Source organism: Rutidosis leptorrhynchoides, chromosome 6 (assembly GCF_046630445.1).
Source record: "Rutidosis leptorrhynchoides isolate AG116_Rl617_1_P2 chromosome 6, CSIRO_AGI_Rlap_v1, whole genome shotgun sequence".
NCBI lineage: Eukaryota > Viridiplantae > Streptophyta > Magnoliopsida > Asterales > Asteraceae > Rutidosis > Rutidosis leptorrhynchoides.
The window spans coordinates 128,543,652-128,566,097 of record NC_092338.1 but is presented as its reverse complement, the minus strand read 5'-3'; the positions used below and the strand labels follow the sequence as shown (position 1 = coordinate 128,566,097).

The 22,446-nt window shown below is 32.4% G+C and overlaps 3 protein-coding genes across 5 annotated transcripts; 2 read left to right on the top strand and 1 right to left on the bottom strand.

Moving 5' to 3' along the window:
* Positions 1-6,068: 6,068 nt before the first annotated feature.
* Positions 6,069-7,285, top strand: LOC139854064 (uncharacterized). The gene is made up of 5 exons (XM_071843388.1): positions 6,069-6,180; positions 6,262-6,515; positions 6,603-6,795; positions 6,927-7,124; positions 7,230-7,285. Exons 1-5 carry the CDS (start codon positions 6,069-6,071, stop codon positions 7,283-7,285), a joined length of 813 nt encoding a protein of 270 aa, XP_071699489.1.
* Positions 7,286-9,699: 2,414 nt separating this feature from the next.
* On the top strand, positions 9,700-11,764 carry LOC139852175 (uncharacterized protein At3g61260-like). 2 transcript variants are annotated; one of them, XM_071841401.1, is made up of 5 exons: positions 9,700-9,833; positions 10,324-10,371; positions 10,886-10,973; positions 11,223-11,304; positions 11,407-11,764. In XM_071841401.1, exons 1-5 carry the CDS (start codon positions 9,713-9,715, stop codon positions 11,605-11,607), a joined length of 540 nt encoding a protein of 179 aa, XP_071697502.1. In that variant the 5' UTR covers positions 9,700-9,712; the 3' UTR covers positions 11,608-11,764. The 2 variants fall into 2 exon arrangements, with proteins under 2 accessions (XP_071697502.1, XP_071697503.1); XM_071841402.1 differs by lacking the exon at positions 10,324-10,371.
* Positions 11,765-12,639: 875 nt separating this feature from the next.
* On the bottom strand, positions 12,640-20,970 carry LOC139852321 (DEAD-box ATP-dependent RNA helicase 8-like). 2 transcript variants are annotated; one of them, XM_071841594.1, is made up of 10 exons: positions 20,501-20,970; positions 16,697-16,757; positions 16,251-16,485; positions 15,911-16,149; positions 15,496-15,747; positions 15,136-15,316; positions 14,938-15,026; positions 14,360-14,459; positions 14,162-14,286; positions 12,640-13,124 (listed from the first exon to the last, which is right to left on the bottom strand). In XM_071841594.1, exons 1-9 carry the CDS (start codon positions 20,767-20,769, stop codon positions 14,189-14,191), a joined length of 1,524 nt encoding a protein of 507 aa, XP_071697695.1. In that variant the 5' UTR covers positions 20,770-20,970; the 3' UTR covers positions 12,640-13,124; positions 14,162-14,188. The 2 variants fall into 2 exon arrangements, with proteins under 2 accessions (XP_071697695.1, XP_071697696.1); XM_071841595.1 differs by having other exon boundaries at positions 14,386-14,459; positions 20,501-20,965.
* Between the last annotated feature and the right edge of the window lie 1,476 nt (positions 20,971-22,446).

Genomic DNA, 22,446 nt, shown 5'->3' with positions numbered 1-22,446 from the left:
ATTGAATTCTATTTATAATAGATTTTTGAATTATTAAAGTGAATTATTAAAGTGAATTATTAAAGTATGAATTATTAAAGTGAATTATTAAAGTATGAATTATTAAAGTGAATTATTAAAGTATGAATTATTAAAGTTAATTATTAAAGTTAAAGTAAAGTAAAAATAAAGTAAAGGTAAAGTTTAAGTATAGTAAAAGTATAAAACTATGTACGTATAATACGCTTATAAATATATATAATATTAATTTAAATCGTTATATATATTTAATAAAATAAAATATAAATATCCTTATCTTTATCATACTAGTTAAGTAATGAGTTGTCAAAAGTGGTTCTAGATATTTATAAAAGTTATATACGTTTTAATAATAAAGTTCTTTTTAAACTGAAAACGTTTTTGTACGTTTGAAACTAAATAGATCAATCGAGTCTTTATGAGATTCAATCTTCCACTATCCTTTGTCTAGTTCTCAATGATTGATAATTTGTTCTTATTTATAAATCACTTTACCATTTTCCGAATATTGTTAAAATGAAAAGATTTCTCAAATCAACGTGGGCCTTTCAATAGAGACTTGTAATCATAATTCAATATATCTGATAATTCAATCATTTGATCTTATCTTCTAATTCCATTGATAAACATTTTGAAACAGATACAATCATATAAAGTATTTAATCTAATATTTTGTTTACGTTTCAAGTTATAATATATATACACATATACATATATAATCATATTCGTTTAATGGTTCGTGAATCGTTGGAACTTGGTCGAGGTTGAATGAATGTATGAACATAGTTTAAAATTCTTGAAATTTAACTTAACAAATATTGCTTATCGTGTCGAAAACATATAAAGATTAAAGTTTAAATTTGGTTGGAAATTTCCGGGTTGTCACACATCCCTAGTCTTATATACTGACTACCCAATTCTAGTAAAATTTTTCAAAATTTTCAAATAAATGAATTCAAAATCATGTTTATACATATTTATGAACGATAAAACTAGGTGTTAACACCGAAATTATTGTTACCTCGGAAAGGACATAAATTGAGAAACAACCCAAAATGTTAGAATTCATTTAAAATGGAATAGAGGACAATAAAAAGGAAAATAAAAGCCAAATGTGGGAAAAATTTACCAAGTTATTTAAAAACATATATCACATATTTTTGTACAAATAATTGAAGATACTTTTTGGACAAAATTAACCATTTTACCCGGTAAATTGTAAGATATTTGAAAGAAAGATGGATCTACACAATGAATCAATTTCATCATTAAAAGGAAGTAAAGTCTTCCGAAAAAGAAACGCGCTTCTTGATTTAGGTCAGGAAGTTGTCGTCCAGACCAGTTGTAGAGTCTACGAAAAACCTTGAAAAGTTTTCTCGAAAATCAGCTGGAAATCGACGGACCTCAGCATCAAACAGGGTCGCCAAGTGGTCAGACTTATCCTAACCATGAGAGGATCTGTCTCGTAAAATGTAGAGGACGTCGTGCAAATTAGCTTGATAAGACTAATGAATCAGACCCCCAGAAAGGATAATCTCCTTAAAGATTAAAAATCAGCTTTTAAGACTGATATTACTCAATCCTAGAGATTGACCTTAAAGATTGAGAATTACAAACTCATGGAATTCGATGATATCTAAACTCGAGCTTGAACGAGAAAATATTTTGATCAAAATTACAAACCGATTTGTTTTCTGAAAACCCATTTTCAATGCGTTCATTACCATTGAACGTAAAATCCTAGGAATTCACTTGGAATTCATTAGGTCACCTGAACCAAATCGGGTATCAACCGTAAGAACGGTGGTTGCATAGTATGGTCAAAGACAAGACCTTGTGCCAGACCGAAAAACTATAGGGTGAGCTTTACTATTGCTCCTACAAAGGATAGTAATTGCATCCGACACGTTATAGACCATAATTAAAAGCATGTCAGGGGACATTGCCTCAACAGTTGCTTGTTCAACGCTTTCCTTTACAACCGAACGGTAGTTTACCGAAAGGTAATATACGGAGCAAGTATACTGGACGTGTTGCTTTCCTAATACAATGTTAGCAAGTGGGTGACACAAAACCATAAGTTTTGAGCTAAAATTTTCAAATCTGAAACCCACCAAACCCACAAAAACATTTTGCAACACCGGTGAAGGGTTATTCTGGAAAACTTATCTAGGGTAAAATCTAGCTTGAATTTTCAAAAGATCAAATGTTTTCATAAAGATCCAATTTCCTTAAAGGATCTAAATTTTATAGTCGTGTGGGACTGTAAACCACATCGTTACTATCATTGTTCATACCACCGTATAGAAATCACTGATGTACAAAGTGTGAAGAATAAAGAAGTGATTCTAGTATTTTTATTTCAAGACTATATTGCTTGAGGACAAGCAATGCTTAAGTGTGGGAATATTTGATAATGCTAAAAACGAACATATATTTCATAGCATTATCCCTCAAGAAAGATAAGCTTTTAGTTGCAATTGTTCTATTTACAAGTGATATTCGTTTAAATAATAAAAGGTGAAGACAAAAGACAGATTCGACGAATTGAAGACGTAAATGACCAAAAAGCTCAAAAGTACAAAGTACAATCAAAGTGGTTCCAATTATTGATAAGAAACGTCTCAAAATTACAAGAGTACAAGATGCGAAATGCAAAGTACAAGATATTAAATTATACGCAAGGGCGTTCGAAAATACGGAACCGGGACCAAAGTCAACTCTCAACGCTCGACGTAACGGACTAAAAATTATGAGTCAACTATGCACATGAATATAATATAATATATAATTAATTCTTAAAATTAATATATATATTATATTATATATTATAAACGTCGGCAACGAAAGAAACAAACTCTTGTGAGCTGGGAAAAGTGGCCATGCGATCGCATGGCATGGAAGTACATTTTCCATGCGATCGCATGGCAGTAGGTGACAGGCCACATCTATAAATTTCGCAGTTTTTGAGCAAATATATCCATCTTTTTCTTTCCTTTCTCTCAACGTAAACATATATATATACATATTATAATTATAATTTTATTTTTAATTTTAATTTTAATTCTAATAATAAGGGTATGTAATCGAATGTTGTAAGGGTGTAAGTCGAAATTCTGTCCGTGTAACGCTACGCTATTTTTAATCACTGTAAGTTATGGTTAATGTTATTTTTAATTTAATGTCTCGTATCTAAGTTATTATTATGCTTATTTAAGACGAAGTAATCATGATGTTGGGCTAAAAATATTAAAATTGGGTAATTGGGCTTTGTACCATAATTGGGGTTTGGAGAAAAGAACGACACTTGTGAAAATTAGACTATGGGCTGTTAATGGGCTTTATATTTGTTTAATTAAATGATAGTTTGTTAATTTAATATAAAGATTTACAATTGGACTTGCCTATAAATAACCATATACACTCGATCGGACACAATGGACGGGATATTTATATGTACGAATAATCGTTCATTTAACCGGACACGGGAATGGATTAATAGTTAATAGACTTATTAGAACAGGGGTAAATTATGTACAAGGACACTTGGCGTAATTGTTAACAAAGTATTAAAACCTTGGGTTACATGCAGTCGATATCCTGGTGTAATTATTAAACAAAGTATTAAGACCTTGTTACAGTTTAAGTCCCCAATTAGTTGGAATATTTGACTTCGGGAATAAGAATAATTTGACGAAGACTTTCGCACTTTATGATTATGATTGATGGACTATTATGGACAAATCCGTATGGACATATCGAATAATCCAGGACAAAGGACAATTAACCCATGGGAATAAACTAAAAACAACACATCAAACATCATGATTACGGAAGTTTAAATAAGTATAATTCTTTTATTTCATATTTAATTGCACTTTTAATTATCGCACTTTTATTTATTGTCATTGTATTTAATTGCACTTTTAATTATCGTACTCTTTAATTATCGCAATTTTATTTTATCGTACTTTTATTTATAGCAATTTCATTATCGTTATTTAATTTACGCTTTAAATTAAGTTATATATATTTTTAATATTTTACATTAGGTTTTAACTGCGACTTAACGTTTAAAATCGACAAACCGGTCATTAAACGGTAAAAACCCCCTTTTTATAATAATAATATTACTTATATATTTTTTTTTTGTATTTTTACAAATATAGTTTTTAAAAATATAGCGTTAAGCTTGTTTAAAAGATCCATGTGGAACGAACCGGACTTACTAAAAACTACACTACTGTACGATTAGGTACACTGCCTATAAGTGTTGTAGCAAGGTTTAGGTATATCCACTCTATAAATAAATAAATAACTTGTGTAAAATTGTATCGTATTTAATAGTATTTCCTTGTAAAAATTAATACTATTTCCTAGTACACCTCGCGCACATCAATGTGCCACGCATGTGAGGGCATATTCGTCAATACAGCCATCCAAAGTTACTCGATACCTACAGCCGTTTGTAAATTTAATAATACATAAGGAATAACTGTATTTGTGAAACCAAACACCAAACCCCTACAATTTGTTTTTCTTCTTCGTAAGTTCACCACCAAACCCTACTGTTATTTTCAATCGTTTACAATGGAAACAAGGTTATACCAGATGCGAAGTGAATTTAACACACTTGATCTGAACCAGATTTATGGTACGGGGTTTGCCTTTTTTTTCGTCTACTGTTACATTCATCGAATCATCTTACTGTTTCATTAAAAGTGGTCTTGATCGAATTTTTTTCTTGTTAAACTATTTGCAGAACATTATCAAGGACTCTTTACGATCAAATTACATCATGGTGGACATTTCACTTCTCCTCCACGTAGAGATTATGTTAATGGTAAGATTTCTTATTTCGACTTAGTGAATGGTGATACACTATCTGTTAATGAGGTGAACAAAATGGTCGAGGATCATGGTTATGATTGCAATAAGATGATGTGGTACCATTTTTGTAAACCTGATACAAACCTGGATTATGGACTAGAACCATTATGTAATGAAATTGATGTTAACAATTTAAAGCAACATGTTGGTTTGAATAAAGAGATTAGTTTGTATATTGAACATGATGAAACAAAGGTTGATGATATGGTGACGTTTGTGGTTGAGAATAACATAGCAATAGAACAAATTGAGGATGATGATAGTGACTTTTATGATGATGAAGATAAGATAGGAAAAGAAGAATGTAAGGATGATGATATTGATTTTAATAATGATGAAGACAAGATAGGAAAAGAAGAAAGTAAGGATGATGATATTGATTTTAATGATGATGAAGAAAATCAACTACAAGATTTTGATGTTGATATGAATGACTTTCATTGTAGCATTGACAAAGATATTGAATTCATGGGAAATGCTTCTAAAACTATTGATATATGTCCCACTGATCAACAGTTAGTTACTATAGAAAGGTTGAACGATGATGAATTTGATAGTGATTTTGACTATGAAAATGATATTGAAGGGGACAGGAAGAAGAAGTTAAAAGAATTAAGTCTGCAAGAAAAATAGGTGTTGGATGTGACAAAGAGTAATTTGTATTTGGGTCAATTATTTGGGACAAAGGATGAAGCTATAGAATGTATCAGGTTGCATGCCATAGAAACTCAGAGAGATATTGTGTTTAAATACAATGATAATAGGAGGCTTAGAGCAGTTTGTAAAGGGTTAAGAGCAGATGTTGTACAGGTGAATGAAACAAAGGATGCAACAATGGATGGAAAAGTTGGTAAAAATAAACAGAAAGGCAAGAATGTAATCGTTGATTCTGAGAAAGAGAAGGGACTTGGAGAAGCAAAGAACTTAATATTGTGGAATGCAAGTGGGTTGTTCATGTGTCAAAGGGAAGTGGTTCAGAAACATGGCAAGTGGTAACTTTTAAAGATAAACACATTTGTGCTTGGTCCAGAGATGTTAAACATTTCACATACTACTTTATTGCAACAAAGTTGGTTGCCCAGCTACCCTCAAATCTAAGATTACCAGCAAATGCTGTTAAGGTACAGGCTGAAACATAATATGGAATGAAGGTGTCAAAGATGAAGGCATATAGAGCATTACAGAAGGCGAGATCAATTGTGGAAGGGGATTATGGTGAACAATATGCTCACTTAAGGGATTATTTAGTGGAACTTAAAAGAGCTAATCCAGGTACCACTGTTAAGGTTGGAACATAACCATGTGATGATGATGCAACAAGTATGATCTTTAAGAGAGTATATATATGTTTAGGACCATTGAAAAGTGGCTTTCAAGCTTTAGGTAGGAATTTGCTTGGTTTAGATGGGGCGTTTATGAAAGAGCCAGCTACAGGTCAACTACTCACTGCAGTTGGTGTTGACTCAAACAATGGAATATATCCTTTAGCTTATGCTATTGTTGAGAAGGAAACATACAATTCTTGGTTATGGTTCTTAAATAATATGGGTGAAGATTTGGGTCTAAATGAAAGATCAAACTTTACATTCATAAGTGATAGACAAAAGGTATTAAACACTTTATTATTTTAAAATTTATTAAAACTTATAATTTTATATTATTGACTATTAAATTAACTTCAATATAAATTATAGGGTCTGCTACCTGCAATTGAAAAGTTGTATCCATGTGTTGAACATAGATACTGTTTGAGGCACATACATGAAAAGATGAAGAAAACATGGAGTGGTCTTGCCTATAAACAAATGTTATGGAAATGTGCAACATCAACAACAGTGCCACAATTTGAACAAGAAATGCAGAAATTGAAGGAATTTTATGAAGGATGTTACAAATATTTAGCTAAAATTCAACCTCATCATTGAGCAAGAAGCCACTTTTCAGGTATGTTTATTATTGAAAAAACCCATTATGTGAATACAATCTTATATTTACATGTTTTACTAATTTTGTAACAGGTAGGGCAATGTCAGATGTACTTTTGAGCAATATGTGTGAGATTCTAAACAGGTGGCTAGTTGATGCAAGAGATAAGCCTATCATCACTGCTTTAGAGTACATTAGGGAGTACTTGATGAAAAAGATTGTGACAGTCAATAATATGATATCCAAGTCTGATGGTCCTTTAACCCCTGGAGCAACAAAAGTGTTTGATGGTATAAAAAAGAAGCTCAAAAATACGCTGCGATGTGGAATGGTGATCATTTATACCAAGTTAGTGGCCCACACAATGATCAATGTGTTGTTGATATGAATGCTAGGGTTTGTGCTTGTAGAAAGTGGGAACTCACTGCAATGCCATGTAAACATGCAGTAGCTGCCTTGTACCACATGGGTGCATTTGGTACACGTGTTGGTCACCTAGAGAGTTGGGTTCATCGTGTACATTGGTTATAAACATGGAAGAACACATACAATTTCAAGATTTGTCCTCTGAATAGTATGCAGTTGTGGGGTAAAACTTTGGGGACAAGTAAGCTTCTACCTCCTTTAATTGTGGCTACTGCTGGAAGACCAAAAAAGAACAGGAGGAAGGGTTTAGATGAAAAGGCTAGCATGAATTCAAGTGGTAAGTTGTCCAGACAAAGTAAAACTACTCGTTGTGGTAAATGTGGTGAGTTAGGTCATAATCAAAGAGGTTGCACAAAAAGTGGTGGTGTTGGAGAAAAGAGTGGAGCAAAGAGAAAAAAGAATCAAAGTGGCTAAACCTTCACATTTGAGTTTTATATCTGCATTTTTTTTTTTTTTTTTTTTGATGTTTATGATTTATTGTTTGCAGTTGTGATTTTGAACCTTAATTTCTAGCTCTTGACTGATTTTATGTGATGTCTTCACTTTTGGATTGAACCTATAATGCAGAAAGTTGAATGTTATTTGGATTGCCCTTAAGTCCTGACTGATTTTATATCCTTCAAGCTTGTTCTTCGAGTTCAACAAACCCCGAATTACAACTACTGCTCGTTCTTCCATCGGTGGATCGTACCAAGCAATAAAAGGGCAATTCGACCACTATGGACAAAAACAATAGAATTTTATCATTACAGATCGTTTATAAATATTTGATGAAGAAAAAGATAGAATAATACCTTAATAGGGCAATCATAATAACGTTTACCAGGATTAAGATTTGTCCAAGAACATCGAATTACAGCAACTTTACCACACCTGCAAACAACCATGATTACCTGAGATTTTGAATTAGGAACGCGATGGGTAATTGGTATCTATTTGGACTCGTGAATTAGGGTTTATGTTTGGGCAATTGGGAATCGTCGAAGTAACAACTGCATACAACTTTTATATTGGTAAATAATAGTGATGGACGAATATGCCCTCACATGCGTGGCACATGTGAGGGCTTGACGTTAGTAGTTTGACGGCTGTTTGCATCAGGTATTACCTGCGTTACTAAAGGAAACCACGGGTACCATTGAAGATATAAAAAAAATTAGGTGCTCTGGTGAAAAATACAACAAACCACAGGTACTACCGGCGTAATTTTGTCTTCTATGAAATTCGAAAAGTGAAGGGGAAAAAGGTACTGCAGTTGACCACTGTTTATTCATTGGATTTTTATTAGTGTCGAGAAAGGTTATACATTGTGTGATCACAAGACACCGTTAGTTTGAAATTTTTTTTGTAGAAAATATCATTTACATGTTATAGGATATCACTAAATTTAACTGTAGGACTCCATATATTTTTCATATTTATAGTTTTTCTTTTAGATAAATAGGACACCACTAAATTTAACTACTCGGATCCTATATATTTTTTGAATTTGTGGTTTTTTATGGGTTAACAATCACTAAAATAATATTCAAATTTAATCACTACTGGAAAAACTAAAATAATATTCAAATTTAATCACTACTGGAAAAAATTCAGGACTCCATAAGATCATAAAATCATCGTTGATTCTTATAATTAATGTCGAGAAAAGAAAGGTTACAAGTTCATCTTGATTCAATAGGTTGATATTTATGAACATTAATTTAGCTAATGTTTGTATATCCCTTCAACATAGAGGTGTTCATCCCTTCGATTTTTTCAGTTAATTCCGTTCGATTTGATAAATTTTAGTTTTTAAAAGAAATATAATTAAAAATCACAATCAAATTAAGGTTGAAAATTGAAACTGAAACTGAACCAATGAACTCGATTCGATTTTGGTTGAACCCATAAACAATTATTTGAATTCGATTTTAGTTTTGAAATCGGATTGTGATTTAAGTATACTAATAATTTAATGTTAATATCTTATATAATATTATTGGAATTTGAATTTGAATTCGATTTTGATTTTTAATATTCTATTTAACTGATTTAAGAAATATGAATTCAGATTTTTAAATCGAACCGAAAATCGTATTCAAAAATTTATTCTTTTTCAGTTTTTATTTAATTCAATTTTTGTAAGTAAATATTGAACACTTTACTTCTACAAAACAATAAAATAAGAAGTGATGACTTGATGAGTGTCGTTGAAATAAATGATACGCTGATGTAAGCTTGTCGTTAAAAAAAAAAAAAAAAAAATTAATAAAAGGGTAAACGACGACGTATCCGTTAAGTTGGCCTAAAGTTAACCCGCGTAATTTACCTGTCGGCAATAAGACAGAGTGTATAACCTCAACAAGCCTCATGCTTCAATCAACTCTCATCATTTATTTATTTTGTTGTTATCTTTTTATTTAAACAACACATAAACATACACACAGATAAATTATTATTAATCATCATTATGGCAACTGAAGTACCTGTAGAAGTCGAATCCAAAGTAGCGGTACCGGAAACGGCTCAGGCAACGGTTGAGATGCCGGTTGAGGTTGTACCTGTAACCAAGCCGGTTGCTATTGCTGAAAGTATAGTCCTGTCTACACCTTTTTTTGTTGATTATTTTTTAATTTTTTCTCAAATCAAGCTTTTAATTAATTTTCGTTTGGATTTTAATTTGAAGAGTGATGCCAGTGTTACATATAAGAAAACAGATTGAGAAAATAAAAAACTTCAATTTGAGAACGAATTCTGTCACATAATTAACTGAATCTGTTTCAACTTTTAATTTCTTTGCTGATTAGTTACGATTTAGAAATCTGAGTGATTGTCTTTTATTAATTTGAGTTGATGCTTAATTTACTTGAAAATTAAACAACTCCTCTATGAAATTGTTGATTTTTTATTTGTATTTTAGGAATAAGATTTGAGATCAAATCTCGTTAGTTTCTATTTCATATGCTGATGGTCTGTTGAAGGTGCTCTTCTATTATGTAAAAGTATGATGTTTATTTATTTTGTTCGAATTTGTACAATGTTGTTTTTGATTAAATTTGGTAATCAAAATTGTTGTATCAGAGACTCCGGTTCCTGAAATGAAGAAGGAAAGGAGTTCCCTAGACAGAGGTAAGTTGGTTAAATACAAATACAAACAGTATTATTATTATTATTATTGACCCATTTTTTATTTTAATTGGTTGTTCTGTTTGATTTTTATTTAGGGTGCGTTTGTTTACCTTTTAATTGAATGATTCAACGATTAATGCTAAACCATTTAGTATTCAGCGCGTTTGTTTCTGACCTCTTAATGACAGATGGTACTGAATGGTTCAGCATTCAGTGCTGAACCATTCAGAGCTGGAACTATCTCTTTATTCCCCAAATTTTTATGTAATATGCTCTTTAATTAAATCAGGAACACTTATTAAACTCCAATATTGTAGTTTTTATTCATGTCAAAGGTTAATATGTTAATTTTACATCATTCATATTATTCACTTAAAATGATTATCAAACATGTTATTTTCAATCAGAGGTAATTTCAATCATTCAGATTATGAATCATTTAATCATTTAGTTTATCAGACGCACTTAGTGAGAGTTTTTTAACTCTATTATTATTTAATTTGATTTGATTTAGATATTGCATTGGCTGATGTTGAAAAGGAGAAGAACTTGTCGTTTATCAAGGCTTGGGAAGAAACTGAAAAGTCCAAGGCGGAAAACAAGTACCTTCTTTTACTAATTTACTTGATTAGAAAACTAGAGATAATAGAATGGAAGTTAAGTCAAGTTTAGAGATGTAAATGGGACCACACAACTCTGGAGCTACTAGGACTTAACAAGTCCAGTTGAGCTGGAAGAACTCGTGTAGAATGGAACTTAATGTCTTTTTAATAAATTTCGAGTCAAGATTATTTCACTTACTATTTTGTAGAATAACATTTTGAATAATTTATACGTAAATGAATATACAGGACACAGAAGGAACTATCCGCCATAACAGCGTGGGAAAATACAAAGAAAGCAGACATCGAAGCAAAGTTGAAACAAATTGAGGTATTCCTAATGGTGTTAAAACAACTCTAGTCTAAATAATGATCAACATAGATAAATCTATATGCTCATTATATATTCACCTGCAAAATGTTGTATCTGCAGGAGAATTTTGACAAGAAGAAAGCAGAATATGGAGAAAAGATAAAGAACAAGGTGGGTTTGGTTCACAAACAAGCTGAAGAAAAACGTGCAATGGTGGAAGCCAAGAAAGGAGAAGATAAGTTGAAAGCAGAGGAGTTGGCTGCTAAATATCGTTTAACCGGAACCCTACCAAAGAAGCTCATTGGCTGCTTTGGAGCTTAAACCATTTTTAATATTAATTTATGATCATCTTAAATCCTACTTTAAGTTTGTAGATTACTGTCATTTGATCAGTGTTCCATGTTTGTTTCTTTGTTCGTTTGTATGTTGTATAGGAAGAACATAGTTGTTTTCATAATGGATATAATTATAATTAATATATTAATCTGTAATTATATATAATAATCATATATATGAAGTTTGATAAAAACCTTATGGAATCAATCTCCTTTCCCTAGTATGATTATCTATATCCTACCTCCACATACCCCGCTTAGGCGGGATTAGGTAATGTTGAATGACGTTTGGAAATATACATCACAATCCGGTAAACACTACCTGACTGTGACTGACCTAAGTTTGCAATGTGCACAATCTAGCCAACTTGTATTGATAATACCTTGAAGATCTCTATTAAATTCACTTGAAGATCTCTCTATTAAATTCACAAAACACCTTCAAACCTTCTTCCAAACCTCCAAGATAAGTCTAGAGACAATTATAATTCTTCAAACTTATGCGTCTCATTTTCAACCTTACCAATAGACTTAGAATGTTTAGCCAAAACTTACCAATAGACTTGGAATATTTAGCCAAAACTTTAGTAGACAACTTCCCCGAGAAGATCATAGCGTAGCACAAGCAAGCCTATCATCTTGATAATCTTCTGTCACGTTAGTAGAAGCCCAATCAGAGTATACTAAATGACACATCACCAAAACGATCTACTTTTAGCATATTATGAACTATCCAGTTGCGCCACTTTCTAAAGCACCTTTTGTTGAGGAGTTTATTTACACAAAGTATGATACTATAGAATTGATCAAACACAATGTTGGTTGAAAACATTCGTTTGAAGGAAGGCAACAGAGGACCGGTATTATCATATTAAATTAAGTACTCCATATATTTTTTAACAGCAACGTTTCACCATTTTGAATGAAGTATATCTTTCAAATAGTAACATTTCAAATAAAGTATGTTGTTGGATATTAGCTCTAGAAATGACTAGAAAAACAATATTGTAATCATATCTAACACAAAAACATACTACATTATAACGCTTCAAGATTGTGGACAAGATAGTCCTTTTATTCAACAAACATAGTCGCACCGCCGCACTAAGTTAGCTGATTTACATAAGTCATTTCACACAAGTTACCCAACTATGATAACAGATTGCATGTTCTTTCAGGAGCCGATCGTCAGAATATGCTACCACATGCTTGGCTATGCATCACTAGTACAACCTTGTTTGAACAAGATTCATAGTTGCGAGGGGCATGATGTTAAAAGTAAAAAAAAAAAAAGTCAAAAAGATAGCAAAATCGAACAGAAAATGAAACCAGTCTTGAAGAAACCAGTTGGTCAACGAAGAAGATGTCAGTACATCTTGAAGAAATGACTCCTCTGTTTTCGATCACAATAGTTGTGTTCTGTAAAAAGTAAAGCGTTTGTCTACACAGTCCAGGGGCAATTTGATACACATCAGGTGAAACCATACAGCGACACCTACCATTCTGTAAAATAAAAGAAACTGAGTCACATTTAATCATAAATCAACATGTTAATCGAATACTTAAAAAAACAAAACTGATAGCTCGATACGCAGTTACATGATTATTACGGCTGTTCAAATAAAATTCACAAACTAATTCCTATAAATCTCTTTCCTAAGGCTATGCATCAAAATATCAAATTAGTAATGTTCAAGACATACAGCAAATCTAAAAGAGGTTGAACATTAGCAAAAGATGCATACTATTAGAAGAACTATATACATAAAAATGTCAAACCTTATCCGTTTACAAACTAGTTAGAACTATATACATAGAACAGTCAACGATTAAATTTCTTTATGTTTCATTATAACTTTTCTGTGTCATTACAACTGAAGTATACTGTGTAACAACTAACAAGATGGCAATGGATCGGATATGGATCGGGTGGTGCCGTATCCATATCCGTATCCATTTAGTTTTTGTTCATCCATATCCATTTAATTTCAGTTCATCCATCCATATCCATATCCACTGGATTAAGCGGGTTAATGGATATCCGTTGGATATTCAAAAATTGTTATAATATTTTCGAATATCTACAAAAACGTGTACTTTTGTCGAAAATAGAACACAATTTGTTGAATTTACCATCAAACATAGATTATGACAAATTAAATGTGTAATTTGTATGTTTATCTTGTTAGATATAGGTGTTTTATTATAAAATATCATAGTTAATTTATTATATGGTTGAAAGCAAAATGTATGTATAACAGTAAATGCATTTTTAATAGTAGACGTGTACATGTATCTATATTTATGTATTAATATATGTATTTCGGGTTTTAATGGATATATCCATGGATGATACTTTTTCATCCATATCCATATCCATTTAGGTTCATCCATATCCGTATCCATATCCATTTAGGTTCATCCATATCCATTAAAATCGGGTGGATATCCACTGGATCGGGTTACCATTGCCATCCCTAAATAAACAAGTGACTTCAACTTACTAAGTAAAAAACGAGTAGCTAGTCAAATAAACTCACCAACTATCATCAGCAAGTCCCAAGTTACTATAAAAAGGTACTCCGATCATCGACAATAAATAGCTTGATCAATGAAGGGGGGAATTTGCTTAATCTCGGTTCCAAGTTCCTGTTCGATCCTATACCTGAGACAAGATAAATACATATGAAATCAATAAACTCATATAAGTGCAAATGTAAACCATAATAAGCGCTTACAACTATACGAACAGAAGTAACCATACAGATTAAAGCGATCTTCGTAGGTGATCAGATTTATGGCTAACCCAAGGTGTCCAAACCTCCCTGATCGACCAACCTGTATGATTTATTACATAAAGTAAGAAAAAAAGTAGATGAAATAAAATTCTAATACAACAACACCAACAACAAAACCCAATACCACATAAGTGGTGTATGGGGAAGGTGAGATGTAGACAATCCTTCCCCTATTCTAGAATAAAGACGAGTCATTTTCCACCCAAAGTGAAAACACTCAAAAGTAGAGAAATTCATCCCTCTCTCTATTCGACGGATAGAGAGATTGCTTCCGAGTGGACCTCCGGCCAATAAGTAGGAAAAAATTTTTTTTAAAAAAAATTAAATTAAATTAAGACGCCATGAAAATGGTAAAATCAAATTTCCATGGGTTTTAAATCTTGCCTGAAATTTAATTTAGGCTCTAAGAGTCTGTCAAGTCGCCAATAAATCGACGCTTGCTGTCGACTCAATATCTAGACCCAATAAATAAAATTCTAATTATTTAAGTATATCGTGCAGTGATATTCAAACCATACCCTGTGAAGATATGTTTCTGAGTTTTTAGGGAAGTCAAAATTGATAACAACATTTACTGCTTGAATATCAATACCCCTTGTGAATAAATCTGCAGTTATACGTGACAAGGGAATCATGTTAACAAAATAGATCACATACAAAACAAATAAAAAATGTTACTCGTTGAACAAGAGTGAAATGAAAAAAAAAAACAATACCAGTACAGACAAGATTCCTGCAAGCACCATTACGAAAATCATGAAACACTCTATTACGATGATCTTGGAGCATCTTTGCATGAATATAGAAACATGAGTAGCCAAGCTCTGTAATTTTCTTGGCTAATAGTTCAACTCGATTTACAGAATTGCAAAAAATGATTGACTGGTTGATTTGAAGCTGTAAATCAAGAAAAAGCAGATTAATTTCAAATTCCCTTTTGTGGTTGGTACAAAGCACAATTTATCCAAAACAATTAAAGCCGAATATTGTAATATTTAGTAGCAATATTTAAATGATCAGTTTCAGGATGAAAAAGCCAAACACCGCGTAGTAAAAAGTAATTATACAAGTATAACCTTTGAGAAAAGGGTGTTGAGGCAATGAACTTTCTGTCTTTCTTCAACAAAAGCATAAAACTGTGTTATTCCCTTAAGTGTAAGCTCATCCATGAGGTTTATAACATATGGCTTCTGCAAGTATCTATCTTTAAATTCCTTTACGGTCACAGGAAACGTTGCTGAAAACATCAAAATTTGCCGATTTGTAGGCATAAAGTGAATAAGCTGTTCCACTGAAGGTTGGAACTCGGGTGACAAGAGTTTATCAGCCTGAAAAAAAAATTAAAAATTCAAGAGTGACTATGAGAAACAAGGCAAAGAAAAAAATATACCCCAACAATCATAACACATGGGTCATAATTACAAACTTATCCATCATATATACATTAGAAAGAAAATCGCGTGAAGTAGTTAAAGAAATATAATATGACACCTCATCCATGATGATCATTGCACAATTTTTGAGATCGCAGATCCCCTTTTTTGAAAGATCTAATATTCTTCCAGGAGTACCAACAAGTAAATGAACTGGTTGATACAACCGCATGATGTCATCTTTTAAGCTGGTTCCACCAGTTGTAACCATGACTTGAATGTTTAGGTGTTTTCCAAGTTCTTTGCAAACTTGTGATGTCTGAAGAGCCAACTCTCGAGTTGGAACAAGTATAACAACTGCACACATGGAATTGTTTTGAAAAAAATATATAAATACTAGAGATTTAGGCTTCACAAATAATATAAGTAAAAACTAACGAGTAGGATGTATTTGAAACCTTGAATAACATTGTTATCTTGATCGATTTTTTCTAAAGCAGGAATGCAAAAGGCGGCTGTTTTCCCGGTCCCGTTTTTAGCTCTTGCAAGAATATCCCTTCCTGTTAGAGCAATAGGGATGCTTTCTTCCTGAATTGGAGACGGCCTCTCAAAACCCTTCTCGTATATCCCCATAAGCAATTCACGCTTCAGAAAGTAGTCTTCAAATTCATTTCCTTTTGTAGCTGTCACATCCTGAAATAATGGAAAATAAATGAGGTTTACCCTAAGTACACATTTTGTGTTCTTGAATACAACCAAACGTGCATGGAGAATTATGATTATGTAGCAGATAATCATTGAGAATAGTAAGTGTAACACATGATAGACAAGCTTTTAATGGTGTAAAGCATTCATATATTGGATCCAAAAATCAGAAGCACAAAAGTAACATTGAAAAGCATACTTCTGTCCTGTATCGCGTGTCAGCTGGTGGTAGCCTCAATTGTGCCTTCCAATCTTGGGAACTGCCAATATAAAAAAACAAACGGCTGAATTAAAAGCATACACGAAACAATACTATAAATAACTAGTTCATTAATCACAATTACTTAAGTTATCGCCATAAAACAAAATAATACACCAACCTTCTCTCCAAATTTAACATAAAATATAACCACGAAATGACAGACCATGTCAATTCTGAATTCTTAATAAACATAAGGCACCCACATTGGAGGCTGTAAGGGTAATAGACTACAACTTTTACATAACTATAACCCATACAAGCAACAATCCAATGTTTGAGTTAAAATTGGCACCCACATTGTGTCAATTCATATACTTACCGTTTTATGCTCCTACAACCATATCTTCCCATTAGTTACATAGCAAAAAAAGGCATAGATTATGATGAGAGGAGTATAATGAGATAATGAAATTGTTTCACGAATTGCAAAGTCAAGATAACATATGGATCAAAGGCATCACACAATTATAGAACACACTTAAGAATTTGAAGATATATATGCTCTACAAAAAGACAGATGTAAGAATAATGAGATATGATCACATGTCACATGAATAGAGAGCCTTATGATGCACTGAAGAAGCAAAGTATATATATATATATATATATATAGATCTAACACATGAATCCGTGTACGATAAAAAAAATACTTCCATGCAAGTTGACATAAAGCTGTTTAGAAAATTGATTCAGTATCCTTCCAGTCACAAACGATCAAAGGGAAAGCATGCACTTTGATGTATATAGACTCTACAAGGTTCGAATCTTGTGGTGGCCAGGGAAGGGTTGGAAACAACCAGAAAGAGTAATCATGCTGGACTACGTACATTAGAGTATGGGGTTGGATTACTCGCCCTCCCGAGTAACCTGAACAGGGAAAACCTACAACAGACTCTACATGATACTTAGAATTAAGTTTTAATACAACCACCACATGAAATAGATACTTGGAGTTGTTCTTTCGATATGCACATTTCAATCAACCTTAGCCACTGCTACAATTTGATGACATGCTCAGTTATAAGTTTTAGTTTTTATGTATAGCCACCAAAAGCATTTAAATCTTGGAGAAGTTCAATTATATATTCACAATTCACACACACGCACACAACACAAACACATACCTTTCCATACCAAAAAACAAGAATAGAATCACAAATGTTACTTGGTTAAGAAAATGCTTAAAATTTAAAGGACTGTAACTTTTATAAACCCTACTATTATATTCCAGTACAAAGGTACATTTCAATAATATTGCAACAATGTCGTAGCAAAAATTCAGATAAGACAAAATAACTCTCCTTTCAATTGCCAAAGAAACAAATGCAAACTACCCATGCATGTATGTAAGGCCACCATTGGCATTGTAAAACTGTCCTTCCAACCATAATTAAAACTATTTTACACTAACAACGACATTAAATGCCCTTATATTATAACAAGGCATACAAACTTGGTTAAAAAAACAAAAGGCACTCCAAGGTGCTAAGGATCTGAAGGCTGAAGGGCTAAGGCAAACACCTCTAGTAAATGAACCGCCTATAACGCATAAATACTATATAGCTTCTTCATAACAATTTCAACCTTATTAAGGCTTAAACATCACAATTCACATATACTTTCACCAAGTGTTGTAAGTTGGCCGACTAGTAGGTTTTGGAGACTAGTCCGACCCAACTAGTCACAAGTGGTCAAAGATAGTCAACAGGTCAAAATCGGTCAAAAGTCAGCTCTAGTTTTTCAAAGTAGGATTTATTCTTCGCCCAAAATCAGTCAAAGTTTATTTTATTCAACGGGAAACTAGTCCCCATCTAGGCCAACTAGTCAGTGGCGATTCTAGGATCAAAATTCAATGCGGACCTATACAATTTGAGTGGTACTTTGTAAGTTTTTTTTTTTTAAAGAATTGCTATTTACTTCCGTACAAACCAACAATATTAAAAGGGAGGTGATACTCACACGCCAGTTTTTGATTCATACACACTTTTTACCATAAAACTTACAATTATAACCTTAAATTTATCTTGGGATTTGAACCTCTATTATTGTATTATTGCAAGTAAGGACATAATAGTTAATTAGGTGTGTATGGATCAATATTGAGTGTGTGAGTATCATCCCCCATATTAAAAATATATGGGTCTTATCTATAAATTTACTGGTGTCCTAAACAATTTTAGTAGTATTTTATCAAAAAAAAAAAAAACAATTTTTTTTAATGGGGTCAAAGGACCCCACCTGGTACCACTTGCATTCGCCACTACAACTAGTCCCTACAAGTAACCGACCTAGTCCTGACATGCAGCTTTTACAACCTTGCTTCACTTGCATTCTAATTCTCAGAAATTAAAGCATCCTTTACTACTCGCAAAAATGACAAAAAGAAACTTAGCAAATAAGTAGAATGTAATAAAGTAGATTAGTAATCTCTGGTGATAATTTTAAAATCTCCAACAATATCATTACTTCAATTTAGTGTTTTAGACTTTGGAAAATTTGAGCATTTAGTTGTGTTAGAGCCTTTAATTGTTAGTACCATTTACTTTGTGTTGGAGCTGTTTAGTTTTGTTAGTAGCTTACACTAGGATATGGTTAGTATAGACACTTTGATATCGAATAATAGGCATAATTAAATAGCTCATTAGAGATTACTAACAGTGTTATAAATCTCGTTATTTCTCGGCGAGATCTCGTTTTTAGAAGGGCATCCGAGAAAGGATGTCCATCTCGCGAGATTTTTCGGTCAACGGGGTCAAACTCGATCAAAGTCACGATTTCTAGGATTTTCTCGCTCATTTCTCGGATTTTCTCGTAAAATCTTGTAATTTCTCGGATTTTCTCGCTCATTTCTCGGATTTTCTTATAAAATCTCGTAAAAACTTATATAAATATACATATATTTATATATTAATATATATTTATATTAAATAACTAAAAAGTCAACGTAAGTCAACGTCCGAGATCTCCCTAAAAATGTCCAAACGAGATCTCGAGATCCGAGTTCTCCAACCTTAGACCTTAGTGAATAAGCATACAATTACGTGTACAAAACCCACTAATTACACAAGGTGTGTAAGGCAGTGCATCAATCACATGACTTCTAGATGACACCTTATGCCAAGGTCTCACCTGGAACCACTCCAAGGCGTCTAACACCAATGCACGCTCCTAAAAAGCCAAGCATACAAACCAAGTAAAAAAGGTTTATAAAACAAAACAAAAAGTCCAATTGATCGAGCAGGCGCAGATTATTAACTTACTATGTATAAGAGTATAACCTTGAGCTCGACATAAACAATAAAGGATGTCAAACTCTAAATTTAATACTAGATACCACAAGTAATAAATTGCTTCAACATGAAATACATAATGACATATTTATCACCTTAAAACAAAACACAAACCATTTTATTAAGGTTTCCAACATTTCTAAATCTAATAATAAAATTATATATTAGCTCTAACATGAACAACGATGTAATGTAAGCTAATTCTCATTTATTACCTAACAAAAAACGCATTACACATACCAAAAACTAAAAATCAAAGTATCTAATACCCTATATCAGTTAACTAAGCTTGAAGCTATATTCAACTTATGCACTATTTCCTTTAGTCCCAACCCCACTCAACTTATTCACAAAAAGATAGAGTCACAAACTATGGTAACTGCATAACCTTAAGATCATGACAAATCAAGCCATACTTAATAATCAAACAAAATCTTAACTTAAAGTGTACCTAGTGTTAGTAGCTTCCGACTGTATCGTCTTTTCGACTTCATCAACCGCACTTGAATCATTTCCCACACGGTTTCTTCTCAACCATTGTTGTTGTTGCTGCTGCTGTTGAAACTGTTGCTGGTGATGCACTGCATTTCGTTGTGCATAATGTTGCTGTTGTTGATAATTAGGGTTAGGGTTTCCACCACTACCACCGCCGCCACCAATTCCCGGCGGATACCTACCACCAGCAGCACCACTTCCACGCGCGTAATTGTTATTATTCATTTTTTAATTCAACCGTAAAGACCACCAAACACCTATACCTAACTACTAAATTAATCAGTTAGATGATTAATTGATCAATTAGTCGCCTATCTAAAAACCTAGAACTCTCAACGGAAGATAAAATTAAATTAAATCTACGTCAATAAATATAATTACACGACAAAATGTTGAATTTGATGAATAACTGAGAGTGAGGGTTAAGAATTTAGATAGAAAATCGTTGGCGTAAAAAAATAAAAGCCAATTTTTGCGATTATTTTGACGATGAGGAGCGAGTAAAATAGGTTTGGAAATGGAGGATTTAGGAGTTAAGAAAGATATGAAATAGTTAAAAAGCTAAGGAGTATTATCATTAATCATTTTAATTTTAATTTTAATTTAACATAAAAAAACATAGAAACAATATATATTTATTCTATTTTAAGTTGTTTCAAATTAGGTAGTAGTGTGTGTTGTTAGTTGTTTTTGTATTTTTTTTTTTTTTAATGACTAGCATCTATTAGTTTTTGGTTTGGAGTATTGATAGTGTTAGTTTTTAGTTTGAATTATGTGTATTGTGATAATATGTTAAAATATAATTAAGTAAATATTAAAAAAGGGTAAAAACAATATTTTAAGATAATTTAAAATTAATAAATAGCAACAAACGACGGTTGTCTTCCTCGGCGGAATCCAACCAACGCCGGCCAAAAACATAAATTCAGTGCTGCAGTACGGCTCATCGCCGCGTTACTTTTGCTCCAGCTCGGATCCGACGGGCGTTGCTGAAACGACCCGTTCATATTACTATAAACGCAGTACGTTATTCATTGGTCCCATAGCGAGGTATTTGACCTCTATATGATACGTTTTAGAAAAATATTACATTCATTTCATAAAAAGCACACTATTATTATACATAATGCATGTTTTAAACAATTGAGCGATTTTTTAAGGAATAATCCCCATAATACATCGGTTTTTAAATACTACACACTTGACATAACAGTCAAATATAATACATGACAAAGGTTTTATTGAATGCAACATTTCATTTAAACAAAAGCATGAGACTCCATGCACAGCTTGCTCAGATAATGCAACAGCGAAAGACTTTCTTAAGGACCTGAGAATAAACATGCTTAAACAGTCAACACAAAGGTTGGTGAGATATATAGGTTTAGCATCGATATAAATATAGACCACAAGATTTCATAGTTATAAATATATTTACACTCGCAAGTGTATAAAAGTATTCTATAAGTTGTTGAGCGCTTCGGTAACCATACTTAACAATTAATGTAGCATATTCCCTTTATTATGAAATCTCCCTACACTGTACCAAGTGTAGTAAAAACGAAGTACTATGCAACCGTTTATGATACTAGAGCGACTAGCCCGATTGGGGTTGTCAAACCCGATAGATCTATCAATAGGATTCGCGTATACATGTTCTTACAACATGTAAATATTAGTTACCAAGCTATTAGGGAAGATATGCAAAGTGGTACAACTCAACGTAGAATATATTTTAAGTACTTGTGTCTATGGCGTAAAACATAAAATGCATGTATTCTCATCCCAAAATATTTGTAGAGTTTAAAAATGGGACTATATACTCACGGTAGTAAAAGTATATTAATAATAAGTTTTCAGCTTATTAAAAATATGGCCGTCGTCCTTGGATTCACGAACCAA